At 35.1% G+C, this 16,715-nt stretch overlaps 1 protein-coding gene across 3 annotated transcripts in view; it reads right to left on the reverse strand.

Moving 5' to 3' along the window:
- KCNT2 (potassium sodium-activated channel subfamily T member 2) overlaps positions 1–16,715 on the reverse strand; it is a 545,987-nt gene that overhangs the window by 372,006 nt on the left and 157,266 nt on the right. For all 3 annotated transcript variants that reach the window (XM_043999339.1, XM_043999341.1, XM_043999340.1), the window contains exon 2: positions 5,987–6,066. In XM_043999339.1, the coding sequence (XP_043855274.1) occupies positions 5,987–6,066 (80 nt within the window). The remainder of the gene's footprint in view (positions 1–5,986; positions 6,067–16,715) is intronic.

Raw genomic sequence — 16,715 nt, forward strand, 5'->3', positions numbered from 1 at the left:
GTATTCTCATATAATCGTCACATAAGCCCTTTAAGCTAAATGTCACTATTATCTCCTTTACCAATAAGGAAAATGAGCTTGGACAATTCTCCTATCACCAAGTTGGCAAAAGTCTGAAGTAACACTTGACCTCAGGATTTGAAGCCCTAAGTCTAACATCCAAGTCTAGCATTCAATATAATCTAGTTAGGGTTATACATCCTACTTTTTGATACTTGGAAAATTAAATGTTAAGCAAACCCAATATACCATATTTATTAGTTTGATTTCTTACTAGAATTCACTTTTCTGTCTCTTTTTTTTTTCCAGAAGCCAAATCCTGAGTCTAACCTCTCTTGAAAATAGATGACTTTGGGGGGCAGCTAGGTGGTGCAGTAGATAAAGCACCGGTCCTGGGTTCAGGAGTACCTGAGTTCAAATCCGACCTCAGACACTTGACACTTACTAGCTGTGTGACCCTGGGCAAGTCACTTAACCCCCATTGCCCCACAAAAAAAAAAGAAAGAAAAGAAAATAGATGACTTTGTAGAGACCTCTTATAGTGCATGGTACACATGAACAAGAAGCTTTTGATTTGTTACTGATAAAAAAAATCCATATAGTATTAGTAATGAGTGAAAAGCACCTGAATGTTTCATAAACTGAAATGATTCTTCCTACATCTTATAATTTCTGAGTCATCCAGGGGGAATAGCATTTGGGAAAGACTTTCCTGAGCTGGCAATGAGTCAGGCAACATAATGAAAACAAAATACCTCTTCTCAGTTTTCTACATGTGAATAACTTTGAGATAACATATTTTGAAGTTGTAAAAGTGAATGTTTATCAAATTTGTATTTTCCTCAAAGGCTTCAGTATCAAAATACATACAACAATTTGAATATCCTCAAATGTCTATCTATTGGTCTGTCTTTTTTCTTGCTCTCTCCCCCTCCCCTTTTAATCATGAGAGCTACCTCAGAGGGTGTGGTAGAATCTAGTCTTCTGAAGTGACTTTTAAGAAAGGGCTGGCTGACTATCAATGTAAGTTCCATGATAATCATACACACATACATACATATGTATATACATCCATTCATACATATATACATCTGTGTGTGTGTGTATATACATATACATATACATATACATATACATATACATATGGTTATATGGTTATATCATTTATCTTCAATAAGACTAATTAAAAAAAGATTAAAATAAGTGACCAGACTTCAAAGAAAACAATAGGGGCAGCTAGGTGGTGCAGAGGATAAAGCGCCAACCTTGGATTCAGGAGGACCTGAGTTCAAATCCAACCTCAGACACTTTACACTTACTAGCTGTGTGACCTTGGGCTAGTCACTTAACCATCATTGCCCTACCCCCTCCAAAAAAAAGAAAAATAAAATAAACAATAAAGAACTCCCTTTAGATAAGTAATTTCATCACTGTTGATCTGTTAATTTGCACTCCCTGCTCAGAGAGGAATTAGCATTCATCGTTTCAGGGGTTCAACTCCCTGTTCCATACTGGTCAGAGAGTATGGTGACAGCAGACACTCATCTCAAGAGCAACTACAAAGGGTGCTTCTAGATCGGGGCTGGTTACTCGCTGGCATAAAACAACACTGATTTTGAAGCAATGTCAAATTAAGAAGTAGACACTAGAAGTGAGCTATTAAGAATAATAAAAAAGCAGACTATGTAGCACAATACTTAGAGTGTTGGACTTTTCAAGTCAAGAAAACCTGACTTGGAATCTCACCTCAGATACTGACTAGTTATGTGACCCTCAGAAAGCCCTTTAACCTCTCAGTCTCAGTTTCCTTATCTGTAAAATGGAGATAGTAATAGCAACTATTTCACAGCACTGTTAGGAAAATCAAATGAAATAGCACATTATAGCAACCTTAAACCACCATATAAATGCTGGATGTTATAACTAGCTAGCTATTAATGCTCACTAATTTGTAAATAGATAGGTCTATGCCAGACCTCAAGACGCAGGATGACATATAATGAGCAGACAACTAGCCTTGAAATTAAGAAAACACGTTTTCAAATCTTGACTGATAAATAGTAGCTCTGTGACTCTGAGCAATTCCTATAACCTCTCAGGGCCCCTGGGCAACACTAGAGATTCCAAATTTTGGAATACTTGCTAATCAACATTGGAAAAGGGGATTTTCTCCCACTGTGAGCTCCTAATATCATTAAAAACACAGATCTACCTCAGACACTTGACACTTACTAGCTGTGTGACCCTGGGCAAGTCACTTAACCCCCATTGCCCCGCAAAAAAACCCCAAAACAAACAAAAAACACAGATCTAGATGCATACTTGCCTGCATGAATGCATAAGCATACACATAATATTAGACCTCACACTAGGAGCTTTATTTACTAAACTATTAAATGAACTTCATAATAAAGGTCATTTAATTCATTAAGCATTCCCAAAGCTTCTACCTAGACCATGTCATTATAGTGAAGATATGTTTTCTTTGTATTTATTGTTAATCCATAGCACAACACCAGTGGCAACATAGTACTTAATTAATTGCATCTCATCCTCTCCACATTCCCTAGATGACTGTGATCCTGGCTTTTGATCACAGCATTATTGAATATTATCCAAAATAAGCCAACCAGCAAGTGTGGGGCAAAGAAAGAACACTGCTTGTGGAATATAGGTTCAAATCATGACTCAGATGCTTTTTATTCAGAATCTTTAGGACTCGGTTTTCTCATCTGTAAAATGAAGAACTTGGACTAGATGACCTTGAATGTTCCTTCCATCTCTAAACATATAACTATGATTCTATATATTACAAAGATCTCAAAAACATTTTGAAAAGAGGTAGCTTCAAACTTGGGCTCCCTTTTCAAATATAGAACTTTAATGGACTTAAAATTTCACAACCATTGAAATAACCAAAAATTTAATAATAATAAAAGAATCACTGGATGCCTGGACTCTTATAAAGAAGCATATTTCCTTTTTCCCCATCTGCTCTTTTATCTTCTTTCTTGTCAAAAAACAAAAGCTTAGGGCATCTTACCCAATTCAAACATATTAAAAATTCCCTATCTAAATTACTGCTCTGGTAGGCAGATAATTTCCCTTTTCCCTCTTTTGATGAAAAAAATAGTAATAACTACATTGTTTTATGCTTTAAAACCAAGCTACAGTAGTGGATCTAGGCATAGTTGAAATGTTCCTATTGTCCAAGTTCTGCTTTAATTATAAGCAGAGCTCCATGACATTTTTCACATATTTAGTGACACAGACAAGAGATTGACAGTAACACAATAGTCAAAAGACTCTAGAAGCTTTCATTTTTAATTATCTAATGAGCAAATCAAGGCTTTAACTATTTAGAGCAGTGGGGATTTTTTTTTTAGATGACTGTTCTCATAACAAGGATGCAAGACCACATAAGGCTAACCTATGTTTAGTAGAGATAGAAACTGCACCTATAATTTTATTGGCACAAGGAGCTCGCAGAGGCAACTCCCTCTATCTTTACAAGATGCCACCTTCTCTGCAACTTATAGTCTTATGGAGCTGCTGGACCACTGAGAAGTTAAATGACTTGACCAGGTCTACACAGTCAGTGTGTGTTAACAGTATAGCAGAAATAAAGTTGAGACTACTAGTTTATACTATACCACCCCCCAGGAAGCTAGGTGGAGCAGTTCATGGAGCACTGGCCCTGAAATTAGGATAATGAGAGTTGAAATCAGGCCTTGGACACTTCACACTTACTAGCTGTGTGACCCTGGGCAAGTCACTTAATCCCAATTGTTTAACACCCAAGGACATCTCCAGTCATCCTGAGGTATATCTTGCCACTGGACCCAGATGGTTCTGGAGGAGAGAGTAAGGCTGGTAATTGTTTACAGCCCTCCATCACTTAAATCCAATTCACTGCCATTCATGACATCACCCCCTGATTGCATGGTTATCTTTGAGAATGAAGGACAAACGACAACAACTCCACCACTACCAAATGCAAAATGAATATATGACCTGAATACAAATGTACCATGAAGACACTGAAGTAATTGAAGACAAACAGATCAAGTACTTTTACAGCTATTACTAGGTGGTAAATGATTAAACAAGGTATTAGGACTATAACAAAACAATAGATAAATTTAATTATATGAACAAAATTAGGATTAGGAACAACTAGGATGAGAAGAATATCAGTTTACTGGGAAAAACATCTTGGCATAAAATATCTCTGATAAGAGTGTAATAGCCCACAGCTAAGTAGGTGGCATAGTGGATAAGGTGTTAGACCCAGAGCCTTGGATACCTGAATTAAAATCTGGCCTTAGACACTTGCTAGCTGTGTGACCACAGAGTGCTACTTAAACTGTCTACCTCAGTTTTCTCAACTGTAAAATAGGAAACATAATCACCTACCTCAAAGAGTTTTTGTGATGATCAAATCATTTTAAAGAGCTTATCACAGTGTCTGATACATTATAGGTTCTAATTAATCCTTGTTTCCTTCTTTGCTTCCTATCCAAGCAATATCGACTCCTCCCTCTCTCTCTCCTCTCTCTCTCTTTTTTCTCAGAAAAAAATCCATTACCCAATATATCAAAGGAGATATGAAAAAGATGTCTAAAGAAAAAGATTTATAAATCAATAAAAAGCTATAAAAAATGTCCTAAATCACTAATATGAAAAGAAATGCAAATCTAGACAATTCTCATACTAAGCAAATTCTCCACAATTGGAGTGGTTGTAAAAGATGGGCACACTAATAAACTGTTGTTGAAACTGTCAATTAGTCATATCGTTCTGGAAAACAATTTGGAATTATGCAAAGGAAATGACTAAAAGAAATTTCCATAGTTGTTGTTACAGAAATTCCACTGCTAGACACATATCCCAAGGATGTCAATGATGAAAATAAAAGGACCACTAACACTAACACATTTATAGCAGTATTTTTTGTAGTAATAAAGAGCCAGAAATAAAATAGGTAGTTACTGATGAGAGAATGGATAAACAAGTTGTAGTACATGAATTCTATAGAAATAGGAAGTAGAGCCATGATTTCATTACTGTAGGGAACCCCACATGAAGAAAACTCCTTCTACCAATATAGGTTAGCACTTTTCCTTCAACCTATAGTCTTAAAGTTACATAGAAAACTGATAGGTTAAGTGACTTGCCTGTGGTTACACAGCCAGTAAGAGTCAGCCATGGGATTTGAACCTAGCTCTTCTTAATAGAGTATAGGTACTTTGAGGTCAGAAACTATCTTGTTTTTTCTTTGTATTTATAGGACTTAGAATAATTCCAGGCACATACTCAGTGTCTAATGTATTCTTATAAATCAAATTAAATTGGATGGAATCACATATTTTAACATCAATATATTTCAGACCACCCACATAGAATTATCCTTTGCTTTGTTTGCACAACAGAGCATAGGAGTCAGCAACTCCCTAACTCTTACAATCCATCAGCACTGCCATCTCTATGGTCAGTTAGTAACCCCAGGCTCAACTGATCACAGGCCTGAAGATTCTCCCCACTACAAAAAGGTTTGATACTCTTGATTAAAACTGTTTATCCCTTACTTTATTTCCTTATAATCAATCTCTTAAAGACTAACACTTTCTGGGAGAAATCAGGAGAAAGAAGAAAATTCAGAGGCTTGATCAAACATTTCTGACTTCTTCCCATCTCTACTCCCTCAAGTATAAACAAAATCTGGTGTTCCTTAAAATAATATTAGAAGGGGGCAGGTAGGTGGTTCAGTGGATGAAGCACCCACCTTGGATTCAGGAGGACCTGAATTCAAATCTGGTATCAGACACTTGACACTTACTAGCTGTGTGACCCTGGGCAAGTCACTTAACCCTCATTGCCCAGCAAAAAAATAAAATAAAATAAATAATATTAGAAAGAAAAAATCAAGTGTTTATTTTAGGCAAATAAAACTATATAATATCCAGGAACTAAAGGAACTACTTACTTGATCGCTGATTTTTGATGAAAAATAATTTTAACCTCTCTTTAAATGTATTTTCATTCATGTAGAATTCAACTTGTACCCTGAAAAAGAAAAATAGAAAGTGACATGTTCAAATATTACGTTAATTAAAATATTCTAATAAAGGATAACTTAAATATTAAATCTTTTGGCACTTTATTGACAGTTTTAGGAATATGATATTCAATATTTATAAGAAAACAAAAATTAATCATTAATGAAAATGAATAAATTATGTTAGCACAAATTCACTGTTATTATAAGTGAGCAATCAGTAAATTATTCAGATATTCTGCAAATAATGTAAACAACACACAAATAATTATGTTAACTGCACAATTTAATGTCCTGAGAAATACCACCAATTACAAAAGTCTACTGAGTATCTACAGGGTATCTAGAACAGTGTCTTTCAACAACTAGGTATTCAACAAATACCTAAGGAAGGGAGAAGAGGAGAGAGGGGAAGGAGGGAAGGAAGGAGGGAGGGAGGGAGAGCATGTATAGGTAATGCAGGGCATGGAATGATAATTAGCATTTAGCTCAGTGACTGGCAAATAGTAGTTGCTTAATAAATATATATTAATTGATTTTTGTCTTTCATTTAAAATATATTTGTAATAATCTTTTAAACTGCATTTATTCAACAAATATCAACTGCACAAACATTTACAAAACACCCACTACATTGATGGCACTATTACTAGAATCTGGGAAAAAAAGGCAAATACAGTTCCTGTCTTCAAGGATTTCATCTCTTTTAATTATCAAATAAGGATTTCAGAAACAACAGGAAACCACAATTGACTAACACTTCAATATCAGAGTATGTAATATAGCCTCCAAAAGAAAAAAGAATGGGTCATCTAGGTGGATAAAGCACTGGCCCTGGATTCAGGAGGACTTGAGTTCATGTCTGGCCTTAGAAACTTGACAGTAGCTGTGTGACCCTGGGCAAGTCACTTAACCCTCATTGCCCTGCTAAAAAAATTAAAAAAAAAAGAAAAAAACAGAAAAAACCCCACCATAACTATTGACAATATGCCTTGTTTCAGTTATTCTAAAATTTTCAAATTTTGACATGAAATTTTAAGTGCCACACATGATTCTTCAGCAATGTAGAACAACTACATAAGGAAAAACAATATTCAGAAATGTTTTCTTTGTTCATTTCCATTTAAAAGTTATTTTTGTTGATGCTTTTTAAAGTAAGATTTTGTAATATGCTACATTTTCTAGATATTCTATGAATCATTTAAAAAGCTATCTCTGATTTCACCAAATTAAAAGTGGTTGTTTAATCATATGACTGCATTCCAACTTTTATCTGAGTTACTGTAAAGGAAAACTCTTCTATCTACATAAAATCTTTCTTGACTTGCTTTGATTTCCCCATATATTTTCCCATTTCTTATTGCTGTTTTACCTTTACAAATACAATATGAAATTTTAAAATACAATATAAATGTTATGCAAACAAGCTAACATCTCTAAAAAGAACACTTAATTGGTGATTGTGAGAAGGAAATAATTATTAACATATTTTACATAAAGAAAATATTTATAACATAAATATTGAGATTCTACAAGATAATTGAGGAAATCATATATACTGTGTGTATGCACACAATTTGGAGGTGGGAGGAAGGTATAGAACCTGTGATTATATTAGTTTAAGAAACTTCTGGGTGAGGAAATATCTGTCACCAACACAAATAAGGAACTGTTCTACAACTTATAGTCTTATCTCATTGACTGGGGCACTGAGAGACTATGCATCTCAGCAACAATCAATTACAAAGCTAGTATGTGTCACAGGTGAGACTTGAACCCAGGCTTTCCTACCCCTGAGTTCAGCTCTCTATCGACAACCCTGCTATACCTTCTCATATTCAAATATAAATACATGAAATTTGCTTTGAAAGTGATGAACACACACATCTTACAGCTACTATATCTCATTTTGCTATCTTATTCCTTCTTGTTTTCAACCTAGTAATATTTTCCAATTTCAATATTAAAATAAATTATATATATATACATACATACATATATGTATATGTATGTATGTATATATCAAGCAGATAGATCATTTACTGTGGGTGTATCAGTAAAGAATTTGGCAAGCACAGAGATTATTGACCTAGAATACATGCTGGAGAAAGGGGGGATCACTTGAAATACGTAGATTGAAATATATAGTGCCTACATTTTTGGGAATTCGTGAGGCAATAAAATAAGCCAAATGAATTCAATGTAAGGCTCAATTGGACTGATATTGATCTTTCCTTATTATCATGAAATCACCATAGATATCACACATTTTATGTGTGAATGTATATTAATATGAATAGTATCAAAATTAAGACATAAAAGGTCTGATTGCCCTTTGCAGTTCTATACTCCGCAATTTTTTTTGAAATGTGACCTCCATCTCCTTGGCAAGGTCAATAAGAATTGTAGCTGATTTTATCAAGCATTTCAAAGTTTGCAAAGCACTTAATATACATCATTTCATTTGAACTTCATAGCTCTGTAAGGTAAGTACAATGGGTGGTGGTCATGGTGGTCATCGTGGTGAGACTTTTTAACTAGATTTGGTATTTCTTCCCTGCACAGAATTCCTGGTGAAGAACCTGGCCACTAATGAAGACTGGCACTAGTTCTACAACTTAGAGTCATAAAGAGATAGTCATTTAGCCATTATGTATCATTTGCAGGACTTGAACCTAGGTCTTCCTTGATTTAAGCTCATTCTCTATTTGCTACACCACAGCTGCCTCTCATTCAGTAATGCTCTTATATACCACAGATGGAGAAAATGGGAAGGGTGGGATAGGAGTGAGAAGCATGTATTAAGTCCCTCCTATGGGGCATGTACTATGTAAAGTGTTTTACATATATTAGCTAATTTGATACTCACAACAATCCAATGAGCTGGGTGCTATTATCATCCCTCGCTTACAGTTTACAAAACAAAGGCAAACAGAACTCAGAGGGCTTAAGTGACTTGCCTCTCATCACACAACTATTAAGTTCTAGAATCAGGATATTAACATAGGATTTCCTAATTTAAATTGTCTGTTTTTCACTATACCACAAAACCTCTTTAAATAACAGTGCCATTCTCTGGAATATTCTTAGCTCAATCACATTCTTAAACTGCAATTACCAAAAGTGGACAAAGAAAATTTAACAAGATTTTGTACAACTGAGTCTGATTCAAGGGTCATAGATGATGGTCAAACATTGCTAGGCGAAAGGTATATGAAGAGAAATACAAAAGTCTGCCTGCCCTCAAGGAGTTCATATTCTAATGGAATGTCTCTTGTTTCATTCTTTTTTTTGTTTGGTTTGGTTTGGTTTGGTTTTTTTTGCGGGGCAATGGGGGTTAAGTGACTTGCCCAGGGTCACACAGCTAGTAAGTGTTAAGTGTCTGAGGCTGGATTTGAACTCAGGTACTCCTGAATCCAGGGCCAGAGCTTTAACCACTGCGCCATCTAGCTGCCCCCCCTTGTTTCATTCTTAATAAAACAAAAAACTTCTTCCAGATGAGATAACAAAGACCAGTGGGTGGAAGTTAGAAGGTGGCAGATTTTGATTCAATATAGTAAAGCACTAAAAAGTATACTTATTGCTTCCACTACCTCCCAAAATTGGACAGTCTTATTTGGAAAGTCAGGAGGTCTATATCTGAAAATTTCTAAAAGATCAAATAGTTGTCCTATCAAGGATGATGAAAGATTTCTTTTTTTTTCTTTTCTTTTTTTGGGGGGGGTGGGGGGGTTGGTGGCGGATGCTGGACTAGAAGACATCTAAAGAGAAATGTCTCCACTACATCAAGTGAATCCACCTTGGAGAATTGACAGTGTGACTTGTGATTTGTACCAATGGATGGAGTATCCACATTGATTTGGTTACAAGTCCTTTAAAGTATGATTTATCAAAAAATTCTGTGCCTGCTCCCACAGTCTCCTGATAACCTATAGTTTACCCCTATAAACTGAATATTTAATTACCTAGGAAAGCTTCATGTTATTTGCCTGTGCACAGGCTGTTCTCTAAAATGGAATTATATTCCCTCTCACCACTGTCTTTTAGAAGGCTGTAGGTCTTCTTTGGATTCCATTGAATAAATATTTCTTTATTAACAACTATATATGCATGACGCAGAACTAACAACTTTATTCAAGGCACAGGAAGAATTATAGAAAGAAAAAATCAATCTCTGTATCCAAAGGCCTTCTATTCCCCCAAGGGGGATCAACTCAGGTAATAAGCTACTTAAAGCCTTCACTGATCCCAACTGTTCTGTGCTAAAGAAATTATTCTCTGTTTACTTTTGTATCCATGAGTTATATTCACCCAAGAGAATGTAAGCAACTTGAAGACAAGAGCTATTTGGGTTTTTAACCATTTTGTCCCTATGTTATATGGGTTAACTAGGTATTTCTTCCAGACCTTGTATAGCATCTAGCTCTAATTCAAGCTAAACAGAAATCTCCATAGGATCTCAGAGAAATGTTTGTTTATTCTTGCCCTCTGTTTCTTGTCTCTAAACAAGCTTTCATTCCACTAACATCCTTCCCAACAGTGGATGCTCTCAATTAAAAAACAAACAACAACAACAAAAATCAACCCACCTACACAGTAGCCTTTAACATAAGAATCTAGTCAAAGTTTTTGACACCTTTTCAGCCCATTGGTATGTTTTTGGTTTGGTTTGGTTTGGTTTGGTTTTCCCCTTCAGCATGATCCTCAAGTGGCCCCACTGAATCTTAAGCAGGCTTCCTGCCTTTGATACACACAATGAACTTTTTTTTTATTTTAAATTTCTGGCCCAGAGTGCCTGCAAGGTGATTCTGAAATTATTTTATGTACCAACAATTTCTAAATTAACTGTATAATTAATTACTCATCATGCTGTAAGTATTCAACTCCTTTTGACCTGTAATTTCTGTCTTTAATTCTGATGACACTATAAGTGGCTTCATGTTAAATATACATACATATATACATACATACATGAAATTTGTAGAGGAAAAAGGAAGGTGATATTTAGGGTGATTTCATGCTAATAAGGAAAGGAAAATAGGCTCTAATCATTCTTCAATTACGTTTCATTATGGATAATGTTGATAACTAGGAACAATGTTCTTTCCTATCTTCTTTCCCTAGCAATCATGCTCCCAGGTATAGAGGAATATACAATGTAGTGGTTTCCATGGTAAAATGGATTACAAGTAGTATTAACAGCATTTTGGTATTCAAGTCTCTTTGTCAAAAACTCATCACCTAATGTGAATTTCACATTTGCTCTAGTACCTTTCCAATCTATTTTAAATAAATACATTTAAGCAATTCTGATTCATTGGAAATCCAGTTCAGTTTAGAAACTGTAAGGCATGGCTCGTGGAGTGGGGGAGTGTTGTAAAAGCTAATTCTCCTCTATATTTTACAGAGAACAAAATATCTCTTGCTATTTTATGTCATTTCTTAACATAAGCTAAATGAAACACACACATGCATAGCAATGAGACCTGTATACAAATATCATCTTAGTGGATACAGTATCTAACAGTCTTTTAAAAAAATTTTTATATTAGAAAGTATATATTTTTGTCATCTTAAATGTATTTTATTTTTTTGAATTGCATGTTAATATAGTTTTCAACATTCATTTTTGTAAGATTTTGAGTTTCAGATTTTTCTCACTCCCTCCCTTCCTTCCCCCATAACCTTAGTCTTAATTGGGTTGTTCGTAATAGTACTATGTTAACCCATACAGAAGAGAGTTAACAACAAGAAGGCAAGACCAAAATATTGCATCTACAATAAAAAGAGAAAACAAAGAAAATGGTGAGAAATGTGTGAAAATTAGATGATGATAGAGCTGGAATTTATATTATATTTTAAAGTTTATAAAGAACTTTATATAAATATTATCTTAACCTAAAGACAACCTTGGAATGCATATACTATTATTATCCTCATTTTATGTGGTGTAATTTTTTGGCAGGGCAATGAGGGTTAAGTGACGTGCCCAGGGTCACACAGCTAGTAAGTGTCAAGTGTCTGAGGCCAGATTTGAACTCAGATCTTCCTGAATCCAGGGCCAGTGCTTTGCCTACTGTGCCATTTAGTTGCCCTTATCCTCATTTTACATAAGGAAACTGAGACAAAGAGAGGCTGACTTGCTGGGTATTCAAGGGCTAATTTGAATTCAGGTCTTTCTGACTTAAGGTACAACATTGTATCAATTGTGGAACCTAGGTGACTCATTAAAAAAATACAATAGAAAAAAAAAACAGTAAATAGGTATATAAGTGAATTCCATGTAAAAGTTAAATGAGAATGTGAGTAACAAGTGCTATAGAAAATTTAAATTTTCACGAATGTGGAATAATGCAATAATATATGTTAATTCCTTGGTGAACTAGAAAGGTGTAATGAGGTATTTTGAATAGAAAATGTGCTTTAATTGGAAATACCAATGGCCTTATGGTTGGAAGTCTAGTGTCCCAGTTTCAGCTTTGACACAATGAATATAGACAAATCACTTAATATTTTTGGGAATGGTTCTTCATCTACAAAATGTGTATAAATAGTATGTAGTATCCATTCCATTCAGATTCTGTGAGGAAAGTGTTTCATAAAACTTAAAGGCATAATATAAATATTTTCTTATAGCAAAGATATGAGGTGGTAGTAGCTGTGGCAGCAGAATTCAAGAAGTACGAAAGGTGAAATCTGCAGGAATTCTGTGATTTTTGTCTTACAGAGCTAATTGATGTGTACAACGCAATGGTTGATCTCCCTACTAAGTGAGAAAGTAAAAGGGCTATATTATGGATCTCATATTTTTAGGCTTATTCATAGAAATTATTTTCTTGTTTTATATATCATCTCAATGAATTTGTATGTTCATTTTAAGCTAGAAAATGTTGATAGTACATGATATTTAGTTTTCATTAAATTCACTCCTCCTCCTTTCTTTCTCAAGTAAAAGAGTATGTTTTTCCGTGAGATTCAGCCCACCATATATCATATTGTCTATTGCTAAAAAAGGGTTCCTAGGTGGACAGACCAATTAGGTTTGGGGTCTGTTTTTGTTTTGTTTTGTTTTGTTTTGGTATTTTCTATATACCATCTTATTAAGACTTTGTTGTTTAGTCATTCCAGTTGTGTCCAACACTTCATGACCCCACTTGGGGTTATCTTGGCAGAGATACTGGAGTGGTTTGCCATTTCGTTCTCCAACTCACTTTACAGATGAGGAAACTGAGGCAAAAAGGTTAAGTGACTTGCCCATGGTGACCAAAAACTTAAGTCAGTGATGGTGTGAACCTTATTTTTCTAAGCCAATCCAATCTTAAACACAGTTTTAATATCTTTTAAGGGAAAATTATACAGACTTGGTAGGAATTGGAGGGAGGGGGCTAGGCTATTGTTTCGAGCATTTGACTTTTGAATTTCAATAACAGGAAGCATTTGTAGAAAGCATTTTTGTGAGGATTGTCAATCTGAAAATTAAATAAAACTATCAAAATAACAAAATTATGGTCTTTGATTGGGGCAGAAGAATTGCAATTCATGGTAGCACTCAGCAAACCCTAGAGCACCCAAAAAAGGGAACTTGGGACAGAGTTTATAAGAAGAACCAAAACAGAAAGAGTTACAAGATTACTTTTGGGAGGGTTAAGTATTTCATAGTTTCACAAAGTAAGTTGTTTTACATAACAAGCAAAAATACATAAAGAATGATTGGGGGGCAGCTAGATGGCACAGTGGATAAAGCACCGGCCCTGGATTCAGGAGTACCTGAGTTCAAATCCGGCCTCAGACCCTTGACACTTACTAGCTGTGTGATTCTGGGCAAGTCACTTAACCCCAATCGCCTCACAAAAAAAAAAAAAAGAATGATTGGGAATCTCTGGAAGAGGAAAGTTTGGGAGATCTATAAAATAATCAGAGCCTAGAACCAACAAAGTCTGCTCAGCCACAAGCAATTCATTGGCCTGGGAATGGAGACCAGCACAGCTTTGGTCAGTTCTCAGTCAACTGAGATTGTCAGGACCACTGTTCAAAGGGCAAAAAAATAGCTTTTACTATATATAAAGTGCTTTAGTCTTGTTAACATTTGCTGATGTGTTCTATATCTAGTGCAATGAAAAAGTATATCTCATTCAGAAGAAGTGATTAGATATATTAGACATCTGAATAGCATTATATATCAAGAATGACCAATTTGTCCATCTAGTCAGGAGAAATATAATGCACTGCCACCACAATATTGCTTCAATTTCTTTGTGATATAATTCAGTTGTGGGAATGTAAAGAATTGGAACATAAGCCTGTTGAGACAATGGTTATTAAAACTCATGAAATGATCCTGCAAGACTGGAGAGGATCAAATGACATCAATTTTTAAAGGAAATGAAAAATCTCCAACATATAGAAAAAGAAAATTGGTTCTATTTCCTACAAAAATTTTTGAATTCATATGAATTTTTCAAATTATTGATTTCTTTTTATTTATATCAATAATTTTAAAATATCATATTCATTTCTGGAGATACTTTCTTTTCCTTTCCCCTCTCCCCAAAAAGGCTTCTCTTTCAATATAAAGAAAACTTAAGCAAAGTCAACTATTAGAAGAAACCATATTGTAAAGAATTAATTGTTATTTGAGATTTTTATGACCCCATCTTTTGGCTAGAATTTAAAAAAAAAAAACAACCTCAGCACACATACTGGCCTCTGGGGCTCTGCAAACAGCACAGTGCTCTACCCACTGGTTGTAGCCGTCGCCATGGTGCTGGCACCTCACATCATCACCACTTGCGGACACCTACATGGGCCTGGCAAAATTATAATGATTGGATGCCTAGTGAAGGCAGTCATGTGACTGTCAGAGCAGCCAGCCAATTGGTTGGGGGCTGTCTGGGGTCTGCTGGGAAGAAGGGAGGAGATTCTCCATTCTAACTTGAAGCTGGAAGGCGACAGGATGCTGCTGTGTGTTCTCAGCTGATTCCTAGGTGGTAGTGTTATTAAGGTTGTATAATTTCCCTTTTCCCCATTTTATTTCCTTTCCCTTGATCCTACTGAACCTGTTTGTGTGTGTGTGTGTGTTTTAAGTTTTTTCTTGCTAAATAAATCCTGTTCTGTTTTGAAACAGGCTGCCAGTCTCCTTCCTTGCCCCAATATTGTGGCGAGCCCGCTTAGCTAACACTCCCCAATTAAAAATTGGTCCCCACAATATCTGATCATATATGCATCATTAATCCCCTATATCTTTAAGGAAAGAAGAAAAGTATATTTCCCCAACTTTCCCAAATCAAACTTGACCCCTGCAATTATTTAGAGTTTGATTTTGCTCTGGTGTTCTTTTCTTTGACATATTGTAGTCATTCTGTGTACTGTTCTTCAGTTTCTGGATGCATCAGTCAATATAAGTTCATACGTCTTTATATGCTTCTCTGCATTATTCATACATTTTTGATGGTATAATAATAATCTTTTATATTTGCATGACACATTTTTTCAGCTATTTTCCATTCGGAGAATCATATACCTGGAATTGGAAAGAACCTCAGAGGCTATCTATTTCAACCCTCTATTTTGTATCTAGATTTTTTCTTGAACAATAAAAAAGCTAGTGGGAATAATTTCATATACATGTAGAATTTTTCCCCTGCATTTGACTTGCTTAGGCTATATGCCCTGCAAAGGGATCTCTGGGCCAAAAGAGAACATTTTGGTAACTTTCTGGCATGATTCCAAATTGTTTTCCAAAATGGTTGTCCCAGTCGATTACCATTGAACTGTTTATTTAAAAGATGTTTACAGTACATTTATAAAAACAATCAGTAATCACTACAAGCCAACATGGGATTAAAAAAAGTAGTCATGCCAGAATAAACTCATTCTTTTCTTGTTGTCAATGTTGTAACAATATCAAATTTGGATTTCAGCAATAACTTTAACAAAAAAGAATCTTACACAATATCACTATAAGTTAAGAGATAATATTTTCTAATGATCATAGAATTTATTAAAGATCATACTCAAAGGGGACAGGTAGGTGGCACAGGTAGGTGGATACTCAAAGGGCACAGGTAGGTGGATAAAGCACTGACCCTGAATTCAGGAGGACCTGAGTTCAAATCTGACCTGAGATACTTGACACTTACTAGCTGTGTGACCCTGGGCAAGTCACTTAAGCCTCATTGCCCTGCAAAAAAAAAATAGCAAAGGATAGAAAAAGAAAATAAGAGATCATACTCAAAGAGTGATGTTTCACAGATTAATGTCAAACTAGAAGTAAAAGGCTTTAGGTCTCTGAATTTGGCTCTTTTCTTTTCAATGTTTGAGCAATGGATTACATAGAAGAATAGATGAGATGCTTATCCTAATTGAATTTGGAATTAACATGAATCTGAAAAAAACAGCAGATATATTGCATGAAAGTATTAGAAGTAGAAATATCTTGGCAAGCTATAAGAGTAGGCTAAATCTAATAGGATTCAATTTAATAGAAATCAATGTAAAGACCAAACTTGGGCTCAACAAGTCAAGTACACAAGTACAAGATGAGAAATTTCTGTCTGGGCCACAGTTCCTATGGGGAAAAAAGCAAAGAGATGAGCTTTCAAAATAGATTCACAGAATTTCAAAGTTGGCAGAGGCCTCAATGGTCATCTGGTCTACA

This window comes from Dromiciops gliroides, chromosome 4, assembly GCF_019393635.1.
Source record: "Dromiciops gliroides isolate mDroGli1 chromosome 4, mDroGli1.pri, whole genome shotgun sequence".
NCBI classification, from domain to species: domain Eukaryota; kingdom Metazoa; phylum Chordata; class Mammalia; order Microbiotheria; family Microbiotheriidae; genus Dromiciops; species Dromiciops gliroides.